Genomic DNA, 13753 nt, shown 5'->3' on the forward strand with positions numbered 1-13753 from the left:
TCGGCCGGGGAGCGCGGGGCGCCGCGGGGAGGGCGCGCGGGGACGCGGCGGGCGCCGAGAAGACGCAGCGGCGGCGGGAGCGGCGGCGCCTGATCCGGGCCGCAACTCCAGCTTCCTGCCGCGGTCGCTAGCCCGCGGCGCCCGAGCTCCAAGGCGCTTCCCCGGGCGCTGGGCCCGAGGCGGCCAAGACGGCGGGCCGGCCGGGCGCGGGGCGGCGGGCGCTGTGCTGCGGGCTGCGCTGGTGGGGGACGGCGGGCCGCGGCGCGGGCCCTGGGCCCGGCGCGTGCGGCTGGGAGGCGCTCTGGGGGGCGGGCGCGCGGGCGGCCGCAGGGGCCATGGCCGAGGGCGGTGGGGGCGCGCGGAAGAGGGCGCCGGCGCTGCTCGAGGCGGCCCGCGCGCGCTACGAGAGCCTGCATATCTCGGACGACGTGTTTGGCGAGTCGGGCCCGGATAGCGGCGGTAACCCCTTCTACAGCACGTCGGCCGCCTCCCACTCCTCCTCGGCCGCCTCCTCGGACGACGAACCCGAGCGCCCCGGCCCCGCCGCCCCGCCGCCGGGCGCCCCGAACGCGCAGGACCTGGAGGAGGACGAGGCTGGCGCGGGCTGGAGCGCCACGCTGCGGGACCGCCCGCCCCCGCGCTTCGAGGATACCGGCGGTAAGGCGCGGCCCGGGGGCGGAGGGCGGGGGGCAGCCCGGGGAGTGCAGGGGCCCGGGCGCGAGAGTTCCAGATGCTCCGTGGGCCGGCTTGCCGTTGGCAGCTGTGCATTTCCGGAAACAACGGGGCTGCGGAATTGGGGCTTTAAAGTGCGAGGATCAAAGTGACTGCGTGCGGGGGCCCCGACTTCCTCGTGGGTGGAGAGGACATGAGAAGAGGCTGGCAGTACTTTCCTTGGCCAGGACATGCAGGTGGCCTTCACTTGCTGGGAGTGACCGCGTCCTGGGTGTGAAGCCAGTCGCACCTGTGGGGTGGCGCGTTAGGGGTGGGTTGGAGTGGTTAGGCTTTACTAATGGAAGGGATTCTGGAAACCTGACGTGCCCTGGGGCATAGGAGTAATTTTGTATTGATGAGCTAAGAGCAAGCCTTGCCCAGGTGCCAGGGGTTGGGAGCAGGTAGCAGTTCGAACGAGGCCCTACGAGAGCTGAGGGGAGGGTACCCATGACATTTTCGCTGGACTTTAGTTTCTCCATTTAACCTGAGAAACTTCCCTGTCCGTGAATCTCTTGTTAAAATAGGGAAGAGTGAAAGGACCAATTTAGCAGCGTTGGGGCATATGCTTCTGCCCCGCGAGGCACTTTCACGTGTGTTCTGTTTACTGCTATGGTCAGAGACCAGCCCCTGCTATCTGGGGAAAGTCTGAGGAGGGCTGGCAGCTGTGGCTGCTTGAAGTCTTTATTGCTTTCTTTGTGGGGAGTTGATTTTAAAATATTTCCACTTTCCCTGCAGAAGCTCAGCAGCCTCTGCTGTCTCTGGGAGGGGGAGACCAGCGGTTTCCGCCTGCCTTCTGATGCTTTTGTTCCTTGGTCCGAGACCTTCTGGGAAGCCCCCTTTTTCCACACAGCTTTCATGGGTGGAATTGGGTGCAACCGGTGATGTTGACGGCCAGGGAGTGGCCGCACTGGGCATGATTCTGGGCGTGATGCGGCTTTTCCTGTGGCTCTCCCTGATCGTTGTTCGACCTGGCAGGGACACAGCACACAGGAGGACAGGTCCAAGGGACCCCTGGCTGGTGCCTGGACTTGGATCAGGACATCATGCTGCAGCCTGCTGGTAGGTCTGTCTGGACTCTGAGCAGGGAGTGGTCTGCAAACCTCCAGCAGGCCGGCTGCAGTGAATGTGCTGAGCCGCAGCTGGGCTTGCAAAGTCCAGGTTAGCTGTGCAGGGTTTCGGGGTGGGGAAATAAAGTGAGTTCCCATTTGACCCTTGGTGAACAGTTTGGGGATTTTTCAGTCACATCACTCTGTATAATCCTTTTAGACCCTCTGTGTTTTCCAAAATGTCATACGATCTTCCAGCCCCAGACAGCTCTTTTTCATATTGGCTCTTAAGAATTGTTCCTACCCTGAGCCTAGTTTGTCAGGCTTTATGCTGTGGGTGTCTGTGATCCAGTTTTTGATCTTGGAACCCTTGAGATACATGTCTGCTGGGAAGAATGCTTTATTTCCCCGTATCAGGGGAAAATAGGGAAAAGGTGTTAGGTTATCTGGTTATGAAGAAGATTCTTGAATGTGCTGTGTTGGTTATGAAGAAGATTCTTGAATGTGCTGGTGTGAGAAGACTGAACACACAAACATTTTAAAGCAATATTATGTTTCTTAGTAACTAACCTATAAATGGGTGAGATTCTGCAGCAGAGCAGTGGAATCGAGCCACTGCAGCACTTCAACAGTCATGAAGAGCAGTATCATGTGTCAGCTGGTGTGAGGTTCAAATTCTGCTTCCTTCAGGTGAGCTGAGTTCTCACCTGGACCTGAGCATCACCATCAAGCACTTTAACCAAAGGCATTAGTGGTTATTTGATGGTATTTATACACCGTTTTGTTTTCCTCTTTTGTGTGGGAGCTGCTTTAAAAATCCAGCTTTAACTAAGAATTTCCTTCCTCCTTGCCGCACTTTCTCCTTGAGGGAAATTGGGGGTGGCAGTGGAGGGATGAGGCTGATGGTTTATTAAACGAGAATTCAGCATCCCTAAAACAATGGAATGTGATTTGTGGGGGCTGCAAATAGGTGCAGAAGTATATTGTTGGTCAGAGAAAATCCTCGTACCAAGTGGCATGGAGAGAGATGATGTGATAAGAGGCCTGAGAGCTGGGCCCTGGCTGCTGTGGAGCAAAGAGGCTCAGCCTGCTAAGTTTACCAAAGTCCAGTAGCTGAGACACTCCAACCAGAGCATGCTCCCTGCTTTCAAGGAATGCAGCCTGGATCTCCCTCCATCTCTGTCCCCCAGTTTATTGGCAGATCTCAGCCGCTGGTGGGTGAGATGGGGACCAAGCCAGAGGGCGGCCTTTTGATGTGTAATCAACTCTCATTCAATGAAAATCCCTTAGAAATTGCTGATCCTCCTAGAATCAGATGAGGAAAGTGACGGATGCTAGGTTCACAGAACAGGCTTCCTGCCTACCTTCTGCTATTAAAAAAACACAGATACACATAACTCTGGAAATAGGCATGTGTGTATGTATGTGACTGTCTTAGGTGTAAATGTGTATCTCTTGTCCCTAGCATGGTTTCTTCTATCAGAAAGGATTAGGACCACTATCCGGGAGCCCCCTGATGACCGAGAACCCTTTGCAGAGCATCCTGGTATAGGAGAGGGGTTTAGACACTGGACACCATTGTGTTTTTGATTTGTATTCAGAGCCACTTTTGGTCCTGTGGGGGGAGTGCACACAGTAGGAAGACATTTGATGCACAGCAGAGAGGAGAAAGGGAGGGAGACAAGGCATTTCTATGGTTCAGGTTGAGACTCCTAACTGACCTTCAGGCTGTTCTGGTCTTCGCAGCCTTCTGGTTTTTTTTTTTTTTTTTTTTTTCCCCAGTGTATTTAGCGTCCTGGATGGGATCTCCAGAAGTGCACCAGCTCTTCCTCATACCCTAACCCTCTCCTCTCTCCTCCGCCTGGTTCTGGCTGTGCCTTGAGGTGTGGGTCCCCTTGGGATCTTTTAAACAGAGACTCTGCCTTTCACCCCTGTGTAGGGGCAGGTCAGCCTGGGAGGTTGGGGCTGAGGATCCTCTCCTAACCAGATTTGCAGGGTCTCCCCCTAGGTGGCTCCTCTCCAGCTGTCAGCCTGCCTTCCTACCATGCGAATAAGCAGCGCAGCTCACTCCTTGGAAACAGCATGAAATTCAGCTGTTTCTTGGGCTCCTGCCCTTTCAAAGCAGTCTTGTGATTCGTCCTCTCCGAGGAGGCAAAGGAACAGGCAGATTCACAGATGCTGGGGGCTCCATCTGTTAGCTTTGTCAGTCCTTTGTCATGGCAGGCTGGGATCTGAGCTGTTTGCTCTTTCTCTGAGAGGGTGGACTTCATAGGAGTTTTCTTCCTATCACAGTCACCCTGCCCTCATTCACTAGGGAGGTATGACCTTGAGAAGCTGGGGCAAAAGATGTTAATTGAAAATTAACATCATTAAATGAAATTAACATTGTTAAGTGTTTTCTCTTTAGTTTGTTACTGGTTTACAATCTTTTTGACTAACAAGGAGGAAGAGAAGCATCTTTCTCTTAAAACCAGAATGAAACTGAGCCCTTTGGGATTTGTGAGCTAAGATCCCAGGACCCTCTCTGTGTTGTCCCACCTTTAGCTCTGTCCCATGTCCTGTGGCTCCAGGAGGAGCTCACATCATGAGGGCCAGAAAAGAATGGTGTGCAGTGCTACCTAATAAGTGTGTACTGCAGCCACACAGGGTTCAGAGAAGGGAGCTTCCTGGGAGAGGTGTTTTGCTCTCTTCCCAGGAGTCACTTGCTGTGGTGGGAAAAGAGCTCCTGGCCCTGGTGAGGATGATAATCCACAATTTGCATTTGTAACCAGCTTTTTCATGCATCGTCATACTGAGTCTTCCCAGGTACTCTGTGTGGGAGAAGGTCTCATCTCCACTCTGCAGAGAAAGACAGATGCATCTTTTCTGAAAGGATCTGGGGGTAAAGAGATTACCTTGGTTAAGTGATCACCACCATCTAACTACTCAGACTTGATAATTCAGGAAAGATAGTGGGTTGTTTGTTTTTACCTAGACTTTCCCCCTGTCAAACACATTTAGATTCATTTTCATGTTTATACATGGATTTGCTTTTCAGTTTTTTGGAGGCACATATAGCTCTGTGTATGTATGGCTTTGTGTAATGAGTCCCACAGTCAGGGTGTGAAACAGAAGACCTAGGATTTTATCTAGCTTCTGAATTTAACCCTGCTTCCCTGAGCCCTTGTAATGGGGGTCAGAGCTTCTCTGCCAGGAGCAGGGCTTTGAATATACCTGGGAGCTTACTGTGGTCTGGTCCTCAGTTTTATAGCTTAAAATTCACCTTTATTCTTACAAGCTATGATTGTAGATTTTTTTTCTTATTACCAAGTAATATATGTTCACTTTTGGAAAAAACAAGAAGACATGATAAAATTTATGGAGTTCCCTGGTGGCATAGCGGGTTAAGGATCCAGTATTGTCACTGCTGTGGCTTGGGTAAGTACTGTGGTGTGGATCTGTTTCTGGCCCAGGAAATTCTGCAGACCATGGGTACAGCCAAAAAAAAAAAAAAAAAAAGCAAGAAACAAAACCAAAAAAATGATAAAATTGAAAGAAATCCCATAATCTCTCATTCCTGAGATAATCACAGTTAATACATTGAGTGTATCTTTCATATATCTTAGGTTACATATTATTGGGTGACCTGCTTTTTAATTCTAAGGAATATATTGAAAACATTTTCTATTTAAAGTGTCAAGTTACTGAATCCATAGTATTATGCAGTTCCTTTTGGGTGGGCACGGGGTTCATTGGTCCCTTGCCCTTGTAGTTATATGTATTTACTTGTATTTATTATGCTGTGACAAATATTCTTGAAGTTTTAAGTTTTGTGTCCATATCCTTAATATATTCCTTAGCATAAAAGGATTCAAAACAGAATTGAATTAAGGATTTTGTACATTTTAACTTTTTTTTTTTTGTCTTTTTCATTTTAGGGCCGCATCCTTAGCCTTAGCCTATGGAGGTTCCCAGGCTGGGGGTCGAATCAGAACTGTAGCCACCAGCCTATGCCATAGCCACAGTAACACCAGATCTGAGCTGTATCTGTGACCTACATACACCACAGCTCACAGCAACACCAGATCCTTAACCCACTGACCGAGGCCAGGGAGTGAACCCACAATCTCATGGTTCCTAAGTCGGATTCATTTCTGCTGTGCCACAATGGGAACTCCCATTTTAACTTTTTCTTTCTTTTTTTTGTCTTTTTGCCTTTTTTAGGGCTGCACTGTGGCATATGAAGGTTCCCAGGCTAGGGATCTAATCGGAGCTGTAGCTGCCAGCCTACTCCAGAGCCACAGCTATGCAGGATCCAAGCCGCATCTGCAGCCTACACCACAGTTCACGGCAATGCCAGATCCTTAACCCACTGAGCAAGGCCAGGGATGGAACCTGCAACCTCATGGTTCCTAGTCGGATTCGTTAACCACTGAGCCACGAGGGAACTCCTGTCCATTTTAACATTTTTGATATCTCTTGTCAGTAACCTCCTTACACTCTGGCCAGTGGTATAACCAGAAGGTCCATTAGAACATCTGGCTTCTTGGAGTTCCCATCGTGGCTTAGTGGAAACAAATCTGACTAGTATCCGTGAGGATGCAGGTTTGATCCCTGGCCTCGCTCAGTGGGTTAAGGATCTGGCGTTGCCAAGAGCTGTGGTGTAGGACAGCAGCTGCAGCTCCAATTCACCCCCTAGCCTGGGAACCTCCATATGCCTGGGGTGCGGCCCTAAAAAAAAAAAAACATCTGGCTTCTAAGGCAGCAAACCAGTGTGCTTTTTCCACCAGTAGTGTGGTTCTTAGAGAGTGTTAAGGAATAAAGCTTACTGAGGTGTGACATGCAGCGCATGAGTCACACTGTGCTCACTTCCCCTCCCGCCTCCCCAGTCAGTACCCCCCTGTTCCCAGGAGTAACCACTGTGCTGATTTCCATCAGCATCAGTTAATTTTGCCTGTTCTTTTAGTTGGTCTGGTTCTTTAGCTCGTCATTATACCCGAGATGCTGTGTAGTATTCCATTGTATATGTAGTACAGCTTGTTATCCATTATCCTCTCTGTGGACTTCTGGGCTGTTTCCAGTTTGGGGCTTTTATGAATAACGCTGCCACAAACATTCTTGAGTGTGTTTTTGATGGACATATATATACATGACTTCCGTGGGGTGTGTATACTGAGGAGTTAGGATTGCTGGGTGGTGGATTAGATGTGTGTTCTGGCCTTGGCATGACAGATGTCATGGGCCAGGGGTGCTTTGCTGAGGAGACTGTCTTGGGCAGTGAAGGGTGAGCAGTACTCCTGGCCCCTGTCCATTGAAGGCACCTGCATCCCTGCCTCCAGCTGGGGCAAACAGACGTATCTCCCAGCATTGCCAGGGGTCCCTTGGGAGCAAAATCATGTGCAGTTGAGAACCATTGCTTTAGTAGATATTGCCAAAAGGTTTCCAGTTCCTTCCCCACCAGCAGTGCACGAGATGCGCCCTGTATTGATTCAGCAAGCCTTTTGAACCCTGCTGGGATAAAATGGTAAATAAGGCATGTCTCCTGGGCTCCAGTAGGAGAGACAAAGTGTAGAAAAAGAGACAAGCGTCTGTGATCAAGGTCAACATGGATTTAGATGGGATTCCAAAGGTGTTCACCTACTCCAGCTGGGTTGGCAAGGGTGGCCTCTAAGCTGTATCTTGAGGAATAAAAGTGAGCCCAGTGAAAAAAAAAGGAAAAGAGCATCTCAAACAAGGGAGCAACTTGGGTGAGGATGGGTGGGGGATGGAAGGCAGGTGGGCAGCCCACTCTCCCTTGAGCTGAGCATCCTTACTTGAGGCCTTAGTGAAAAGAAAAAATTTTATTCTTTTGACAGCCACAGCTGCAGCATATGGAGGTTCCCAGGCTAGGGATCAAATTGGAGCTGCAGCTACCGGCCTATACCACAGCCACAGCAACAAGCCACAGCAACACTAGATCTGAGCTGCATCTTCTACTTATGCTGCAGCTTGAGGCAACGCTGGATCCTTAACTCACTGAGCAAGGCAAGGAATCAAGACCGTATCCTCTTGGAGATGTCGGGTCCTTACCCCGCTGAGCCACAGTGGGAACTCCAATGTCCAGAAATTTTACTTTTTTTTTTTTGTCTTTTTAGGGACGCACCCATGGCATATGAAGTTTCCCAGGCTAGGGGTCCAATTGGAGCTAGAGCTGCCAGCCTACACCACAGCCATAGCAATGGGGGATCCAGGCTGCATCTGTGACCTACATCACAGCTCATGGCAACACTGGATCCTTAACCTACTGAGCAAGGCCAGGGATCAAAACTACATCCTCATGGATGCTAGTCATATTCCACGATGGGAATGCCATGAAATTTTACATTTGTAATTGTTACCACTGCAAGGAACTGTAGCTGGAATCTCAACTCCAGGTTCAGGCATGGATATGGATTTATCTAGCCAATGCTGGATCCTGCAGGGAGGGGAGTTTCGTAGGTTTGGTGAGAAATAAGGCCTTAGAGAGGCTGGAATCCATGGAGAATCACTGTGGTCTTTTTTTAAGGAAGGCAGAGGGAAAATGACAACAAAAGGTGATGTAAAACCTTTACTGGCTAAGGGAAGTATAGTGTTAACTTGGGGTGGGAGGAGGTTGTCATGCTCAGGAATAATTAGAACACCTAAAATAGCCAATAATGTAAAGATTGACTCATGGTATAAAGCACTTTCTTCCCCTTATTTGTGAATTCTAGAAAGAATTGTTATAAAAGTATGACTCTCTAGGAGTTCCCGTCATGGCTCAGTGGTTAACGAATTCTACTAGGAACCCTGAGGTTGCGGGTTCGATCCCTGGCCTCACACAGTGGGTTAAGGATCCAGTGTTGCCGTGAGCTGTTGTGTAGGGCACAGACGTAGATTGGATCTCATGTTGCTGTGGCTGTGGCGTAGGCCAGCGGCTACAGCTCTGATTGGACCCCTAGCCTGGGAACCTCCATATGCTACCGCGGGTACGGCCCTAGAAAAGACAAAAACAGCAACAAAAAGTGACTCTCTATATATACACTTTTTTTTTTTTTTTGGCTTTTTATGGCCACATCTGTGGCATATGGAAATTCCAAGGCTAGGGGTCGAATTGGAGCTGTAGCTGCCGGCCTACACCACAGCTCATGGCTCTGCCAGATCCTTAACCCACTGAGCAAGGCCAGGGATCGAACCTGCCTCCTCATGGATACTAGTTGGGTTCTTAACCTGCTGAGCCACAACAAGAACTCCTGGCCATGTTTTGTGGTTGTTTTTATTTTATTAATTACATACTAAATGTTAGGTGTGTATTTAATAAATCAGCTATTAAAACAATTAGAACCACAAATCCTTCCACTTCTTATATCATTGCCATTGTCGCCAACTTTAGCCAAGACAGTCACCCTCACTGGCTAGGATCTGCTTGGATTCCCAGATTCCAGTCTTATGAATGCCCCACCCCCTGCCTCTTTCTCTCTTCCCATTGGCTGTGGAAGAAGAGTAACCTTTATAGACCTAAGCTCATCCACTCACTTCTCTCCTTAAAACTTGTCAATGGCTTCAACCTCAAGCCAGAGGGAATGAGTGCTCTACAGGACCTCCAGGGCCCAGAGGTCTGCCGTAGTTTTCCTGTCCCATGTCAGCTTTGGGCACCTGTCTTATGTCAGCACTCTCTAGCCACATGGTCTGTCCATCTCAGAGCCTTTTTGCCTGCCAGGCCCTCACCTGCAGTGTTCTTCCTCCTGCTACTTGAATGGCAGCCCTTGCTTGTTGGTCTGGCCTTGGTTCAAATATCACTGCCTCTAAGAATCTAAAATCACCTCCTTCCCTCTGGTCCCTTTTCTCACCCATATGAGCTAATTCCTTTCCCTGTGGGCTGAGGCTTCGGCTGTCTTCGTCCTGGTTAGAACGTGGTAATTCCTCAGGTTTGGTTGGATGAATGAACGAACAAAGGAATAGATGGAGAAGTAGATTTTTAAAATGGGGGTGGGAATCGGCATCAATGAAGGAATATTTACAAGGACCTGAGGATTTTCAACACCCACATTCTGGAAGTGTTAATAGGGTGGGTCACAGGGAGTGAATTCCTTCTCAGGAAAGTGCTGAAGCAAGTCTGGGATATGCTTTATAGGGATTTCCATCCTGGATGGAAGATTTAACTCCTTAGCTTCTGCAAACTCTCCAACCTGCCCACTTCCTAAGAGCTAGAGATCTCCAAGACGGGCCTCTTTCCGGAATTTGCAGGGGAGCCAGCTCCTGTGCTGCTTTATTTGTTATACCGGGTGCTTGTGTATCACTTGCTGGGTGCCAGATAGTGTTCAGAGCACTTTCTAACTTTATGTAACCCTCATAAACAATCGCGTGTGGTCAGTGCCATCATTATTGCTATTTTGAACTTGAGGAAACTAAGTCACAGGTTAACTGACAAGGTAGATGGCTCCCTTTGATTAGGGGACAAGGAGGCATCCATACTTAAGCATGAATGTGGAACATGGTATGTACTGGTTGGATCAACTAATTAAAAATAAGCCCCTTGTGGGGGGCTCTGAGTTGAGCATTTTCATTCTCCCAATTTGTTTCACCTGTTGACTCTCATCCCAGGCATTGGCTGCACCTACTTTCTCAGCGCCCCCCGACCCCTGCAGTGAGAGGGGCCACTGCCTGGATTCTGGGCAGTGGAAGATGAGCCCAAGTGTGGGCCCCGCTCTCAGGCCTGGCCTGGCTGGAAGGGAGGCTCCTCTGAGACTGATGTTGGAGATGCTGTGGCCACCAGGTGAAAGGACCTTGGGTCCGAGTCACCATTTGGGGGAACAAAGCCACCCATGGTCAATCGTATTTGTCATGGACTAAATTTATGTGGGGAAGAAACGAGCTCCTCCTATTTGGCCATCGTACACTTGATGGGGTGGCAGGACGGGGTTATAGCAGCCAGCACAGTCCACTCACAGGAGGATGGGGTAAAATATTCAAATCGGTAGGGCCACTTGCTGATCAGATGTGTAAGAATTCATGAGAGGGAAATGGTGAGAAAAGAGCTTAGAGAATAAAAATGAATTCTTTGCATTCTCTCAGTGAAATTCCCACTCTGAGTTTGGAACAGGTGAGATAATGCAGGTAAGCAGTATGCCCTGGATGTTCTAGGAACAGTCATTAATTGCACATCAATGTTTTGAAGCTGTAGAGGGTTTGAAAGGGGCTGGGTGGTCGGGTTTCTCGTGGGCAGCGAGCACGCCCAAGGTGAGGGACCTGTCTGTGCTGAATGCTCGCCCTGTGATCTCGGGCACGTGGCCCATTGGAGCCCACAGTGAGAATCAGTAAAGATGTGCGGGGAGGCACAGAGCTGCTGCTTCATTCCAGTTTGCTGATTTTCACTCCTTTAAACTCCTCTTTACCTCTGTGGCCAGAATGGCCCTGACGGATATTGTACTACTGAGAAGGTTTTCAGAATGTTTTAGCAGCCAGAAACCTCAGGGCAAAACCAGGCAGCTGTCTCCAGAGCTGGAGTGGGAGGTCCCCAGAGCCTATCCTCCCTGGCACATAGGAGGTACCTTAGGACCCCTCTCCCATTTATCAAGGACCTTCAGCTGGGACCCAGGTTGGATGGGGAGAGAGACCCCATGGGCAGGTGACAGACACCTGTGACAGGTGGTCACTGCCTTGCCTCTGCCAGGCCACATCCTCTCCAAGATGGTGGAGAAGAAACCAGAAGCGAATGCGGTGATGACATTGCAGAGCCTCCCGAAAGTTTCCCTGGTAAAGGCAATTAAAGATTGAATTACATGGGGAGTTTCTGTTGTGGCTCAGCAGGTGATAAACCCAACTAGTATCCAAGCAGATGTGGGTTTGATCCCTGGCTTTGCTCATTGGGTTAAAGGATCCAGCATTGCCATGAGCTGTGGTGTAGGTTGCGGATATGGCTTGGATCCCATGTTGTGGCTGTGGTGTAGGCTGGCAACTGCAGCTCCAATTTGACCCGTAGCCCAGGAACTTCCATATGCCGTAGGTATGGCCCAAAAAAGCAAAAAAAAAAAAAAAAAAAAGGAAGTTCCTATTGTGGCTCAGCAGGTTAAGAAACCAACTAATATCCATGAGGATGTGGATTCAATCCCTGGGCCTTATTCAGTGGGTTAAGAACCTAGTGCTCCTGTGGCATAGGTCGCAGCTACAGTTCCAATTCAACCCCTAGACCAGGAACTTCCAGGTACAGCCCTAAAAAGACGACCAAAAAAAGATTGAATTGCTTGAGGAGAACCAGATGGGTAGGAGACCTGTTTTTTCAAGTTGGGGAAAGAGTCACAAGGATGTGATGTAAGGGATCAGGAGAAAGAATCATTTTCTGGGAAGAAGATAGAAGCAAGTGAAATCATTTCAAGGGTGGTTAGTGAAAGCCTTGCCCATTTGGACTCTTGTGTTTGAGGAAAGTGGAGAGTCAGTAGCGTCTTAAATGCTTCCCTGGGGTTCCCCACCTGACTTAGTGGAGTGCTGCATACAGATTCTGAGGTAAGTGGACTTTCACTTCATAATTCATATCTTTATAAAATCTACACCTTCTTCCTCATCTGCCTGTAACGAAGCTTGTTTTCCTTGGGTCCCAGTGTTTGCGGTAAATAAAAATGTTCTGTCTGTTTTGCTTTTAAGTATTTCAGTGGAATTTCCAACCTGGTTTCCTTGGCTTGCTGGGAAACTGGACCAGAATTTATGGCACCTGAGGGGACATGCATTCAGAATTCCAGTGGCATCTGGAAAAGAATTTCCTTGGAAATTGCAGGTAACTGCAGTGAGAAGGCTTTTCTCTGATGGAAAAGAGGTGAACTTTAGAACTTTAGGTAAAGATCAGCAAGTGTAAACTCTCAGTGTACATCACACATGGAGAGAGCCATAGTTTTCTAGAAGTTTAGGAGAGAAGACACAGAGGGGCTTTTAAATGAGGAAGGTAAATTCAAGGAGGTGGTGGATTCTGTTGAGCTGGCAGAGTGCAGCCCAGACTCCTGGTGTGTGCAGTGCTTTGCTGGGAGGGCGGGAGAACCTGCCGAGGCTTTGATTCTGCCTCTCATGATGCAGTGCACAGAGCTTGGGAGATGGAGACACCCCTAGGTGCCCCTTTCAGCTTGGTGCCTAAACACCACCTCTGCAGGGCTGCTCCAGGCGCCAATGAGATCGTACCTGGTCTGACACGTGAGGCACTCGGTAAGGTCCCTGTCCCACTGTCTCTCTAGGCTCCTGACAGCAGTTCCCTATGTCCCTGCTGCCGAAGGACTGATCAAAGCTGTGTGCCGTCTGGGTGCACTAGCATCCTTGCACTCCTCCAGGTTATTGGCAGCAGGCTTGAAAAACGTTTAAATAAAATTACTCGGGAAACTAAAGCAAATCTGCTCTGCAAAGAAAAGTTCTTGAATTCAGACTTTATCTCTTTTGAATACACATCATTCACCTGGCAAATAGGGGTCCAGTGCCTGTGAGGGGCCAGGCAGGGCATTAGTAGTTGGGGCTTGAGAAGTGGATAAGAAAAGCTTGGAGCCTTGTCATGAAGACTGGAGGCCTGCAAATACTTGTGAGTCTTGGAATGGGTGCTTTCAGGAGAAGAACATCCTAGTGTTGAGGGAGCAGCCAAGACCAGTGCTTCTATGGGGCCGTTGTAAAGGTGAGCCAGGGATGGTTGGCTCAGATTCCTGCTTTTTACCAGAGTCTGGGGGATTCTGTCTCCCTGAGACAGAGAATCAGGGGCTTGGCAAGCCGTGGTCGCTGTGGATAGAATTGTGCATGGCGGTGCCTGAGTTCGCATTTCCATTAAGGAGCTCTGCTGGAGGTGATATTACCTTAAACTTGTTACTGGGAATTAAAAAAAGCTAGTGATGGTCATGGAGTTAAAAACAAAAGGAATACTTCTTTTCTTGGTCGTTTTTTATGCTGTGTAGTCTTATAAAAATTGTAAAGTAATTTTATTTACATGCATTAGTATCATACATGGTTTTTACCTGTAATCCTGTTTTACCCTTTTTTGTTAGAATTTTCCTCAC

The 13753-nt window shown here is 49.1% G+C and overlaps 1 protein-coding gene across 1 annotated transcript in view; it reads left to right on the forward strand.

The window, feature by feature from the left end:
• The first annotated feature begins 335 nt into the window (after nt 1–335).
• Nucleotides 336–13753, forward strand: part of PGBD5 (piggyBac transposable element derived 5) — a 91817-nt gene continuing 78399 nt past the window's right edge. Inside the window, exon 1 of the mRNA XM_047762026.1 lies at nt 336–657. Within this exon, the coding sequence (XP_047617982.1) occupies nt 336–657 (322 nt within the window). The remainder of the gene's footprint in view (nt 658–13753) is intronic.

The sequence above is a fragment of the Phacochoerus africanus genome, chromosome 15 (genome assembly GCF_016906955.1).
Source record: "Phacochoerus africanus isolate WHEZ1 chromosome 15, ROS_Pafr_v1, whole genome shotgun sequence".
Taxonomy (NCBI): Eukaryota; Metazoa; Chordata; class Mammalia; order Artiodactyla; family Suidae; genus Phacochoerus; species Phacochoerus africanus.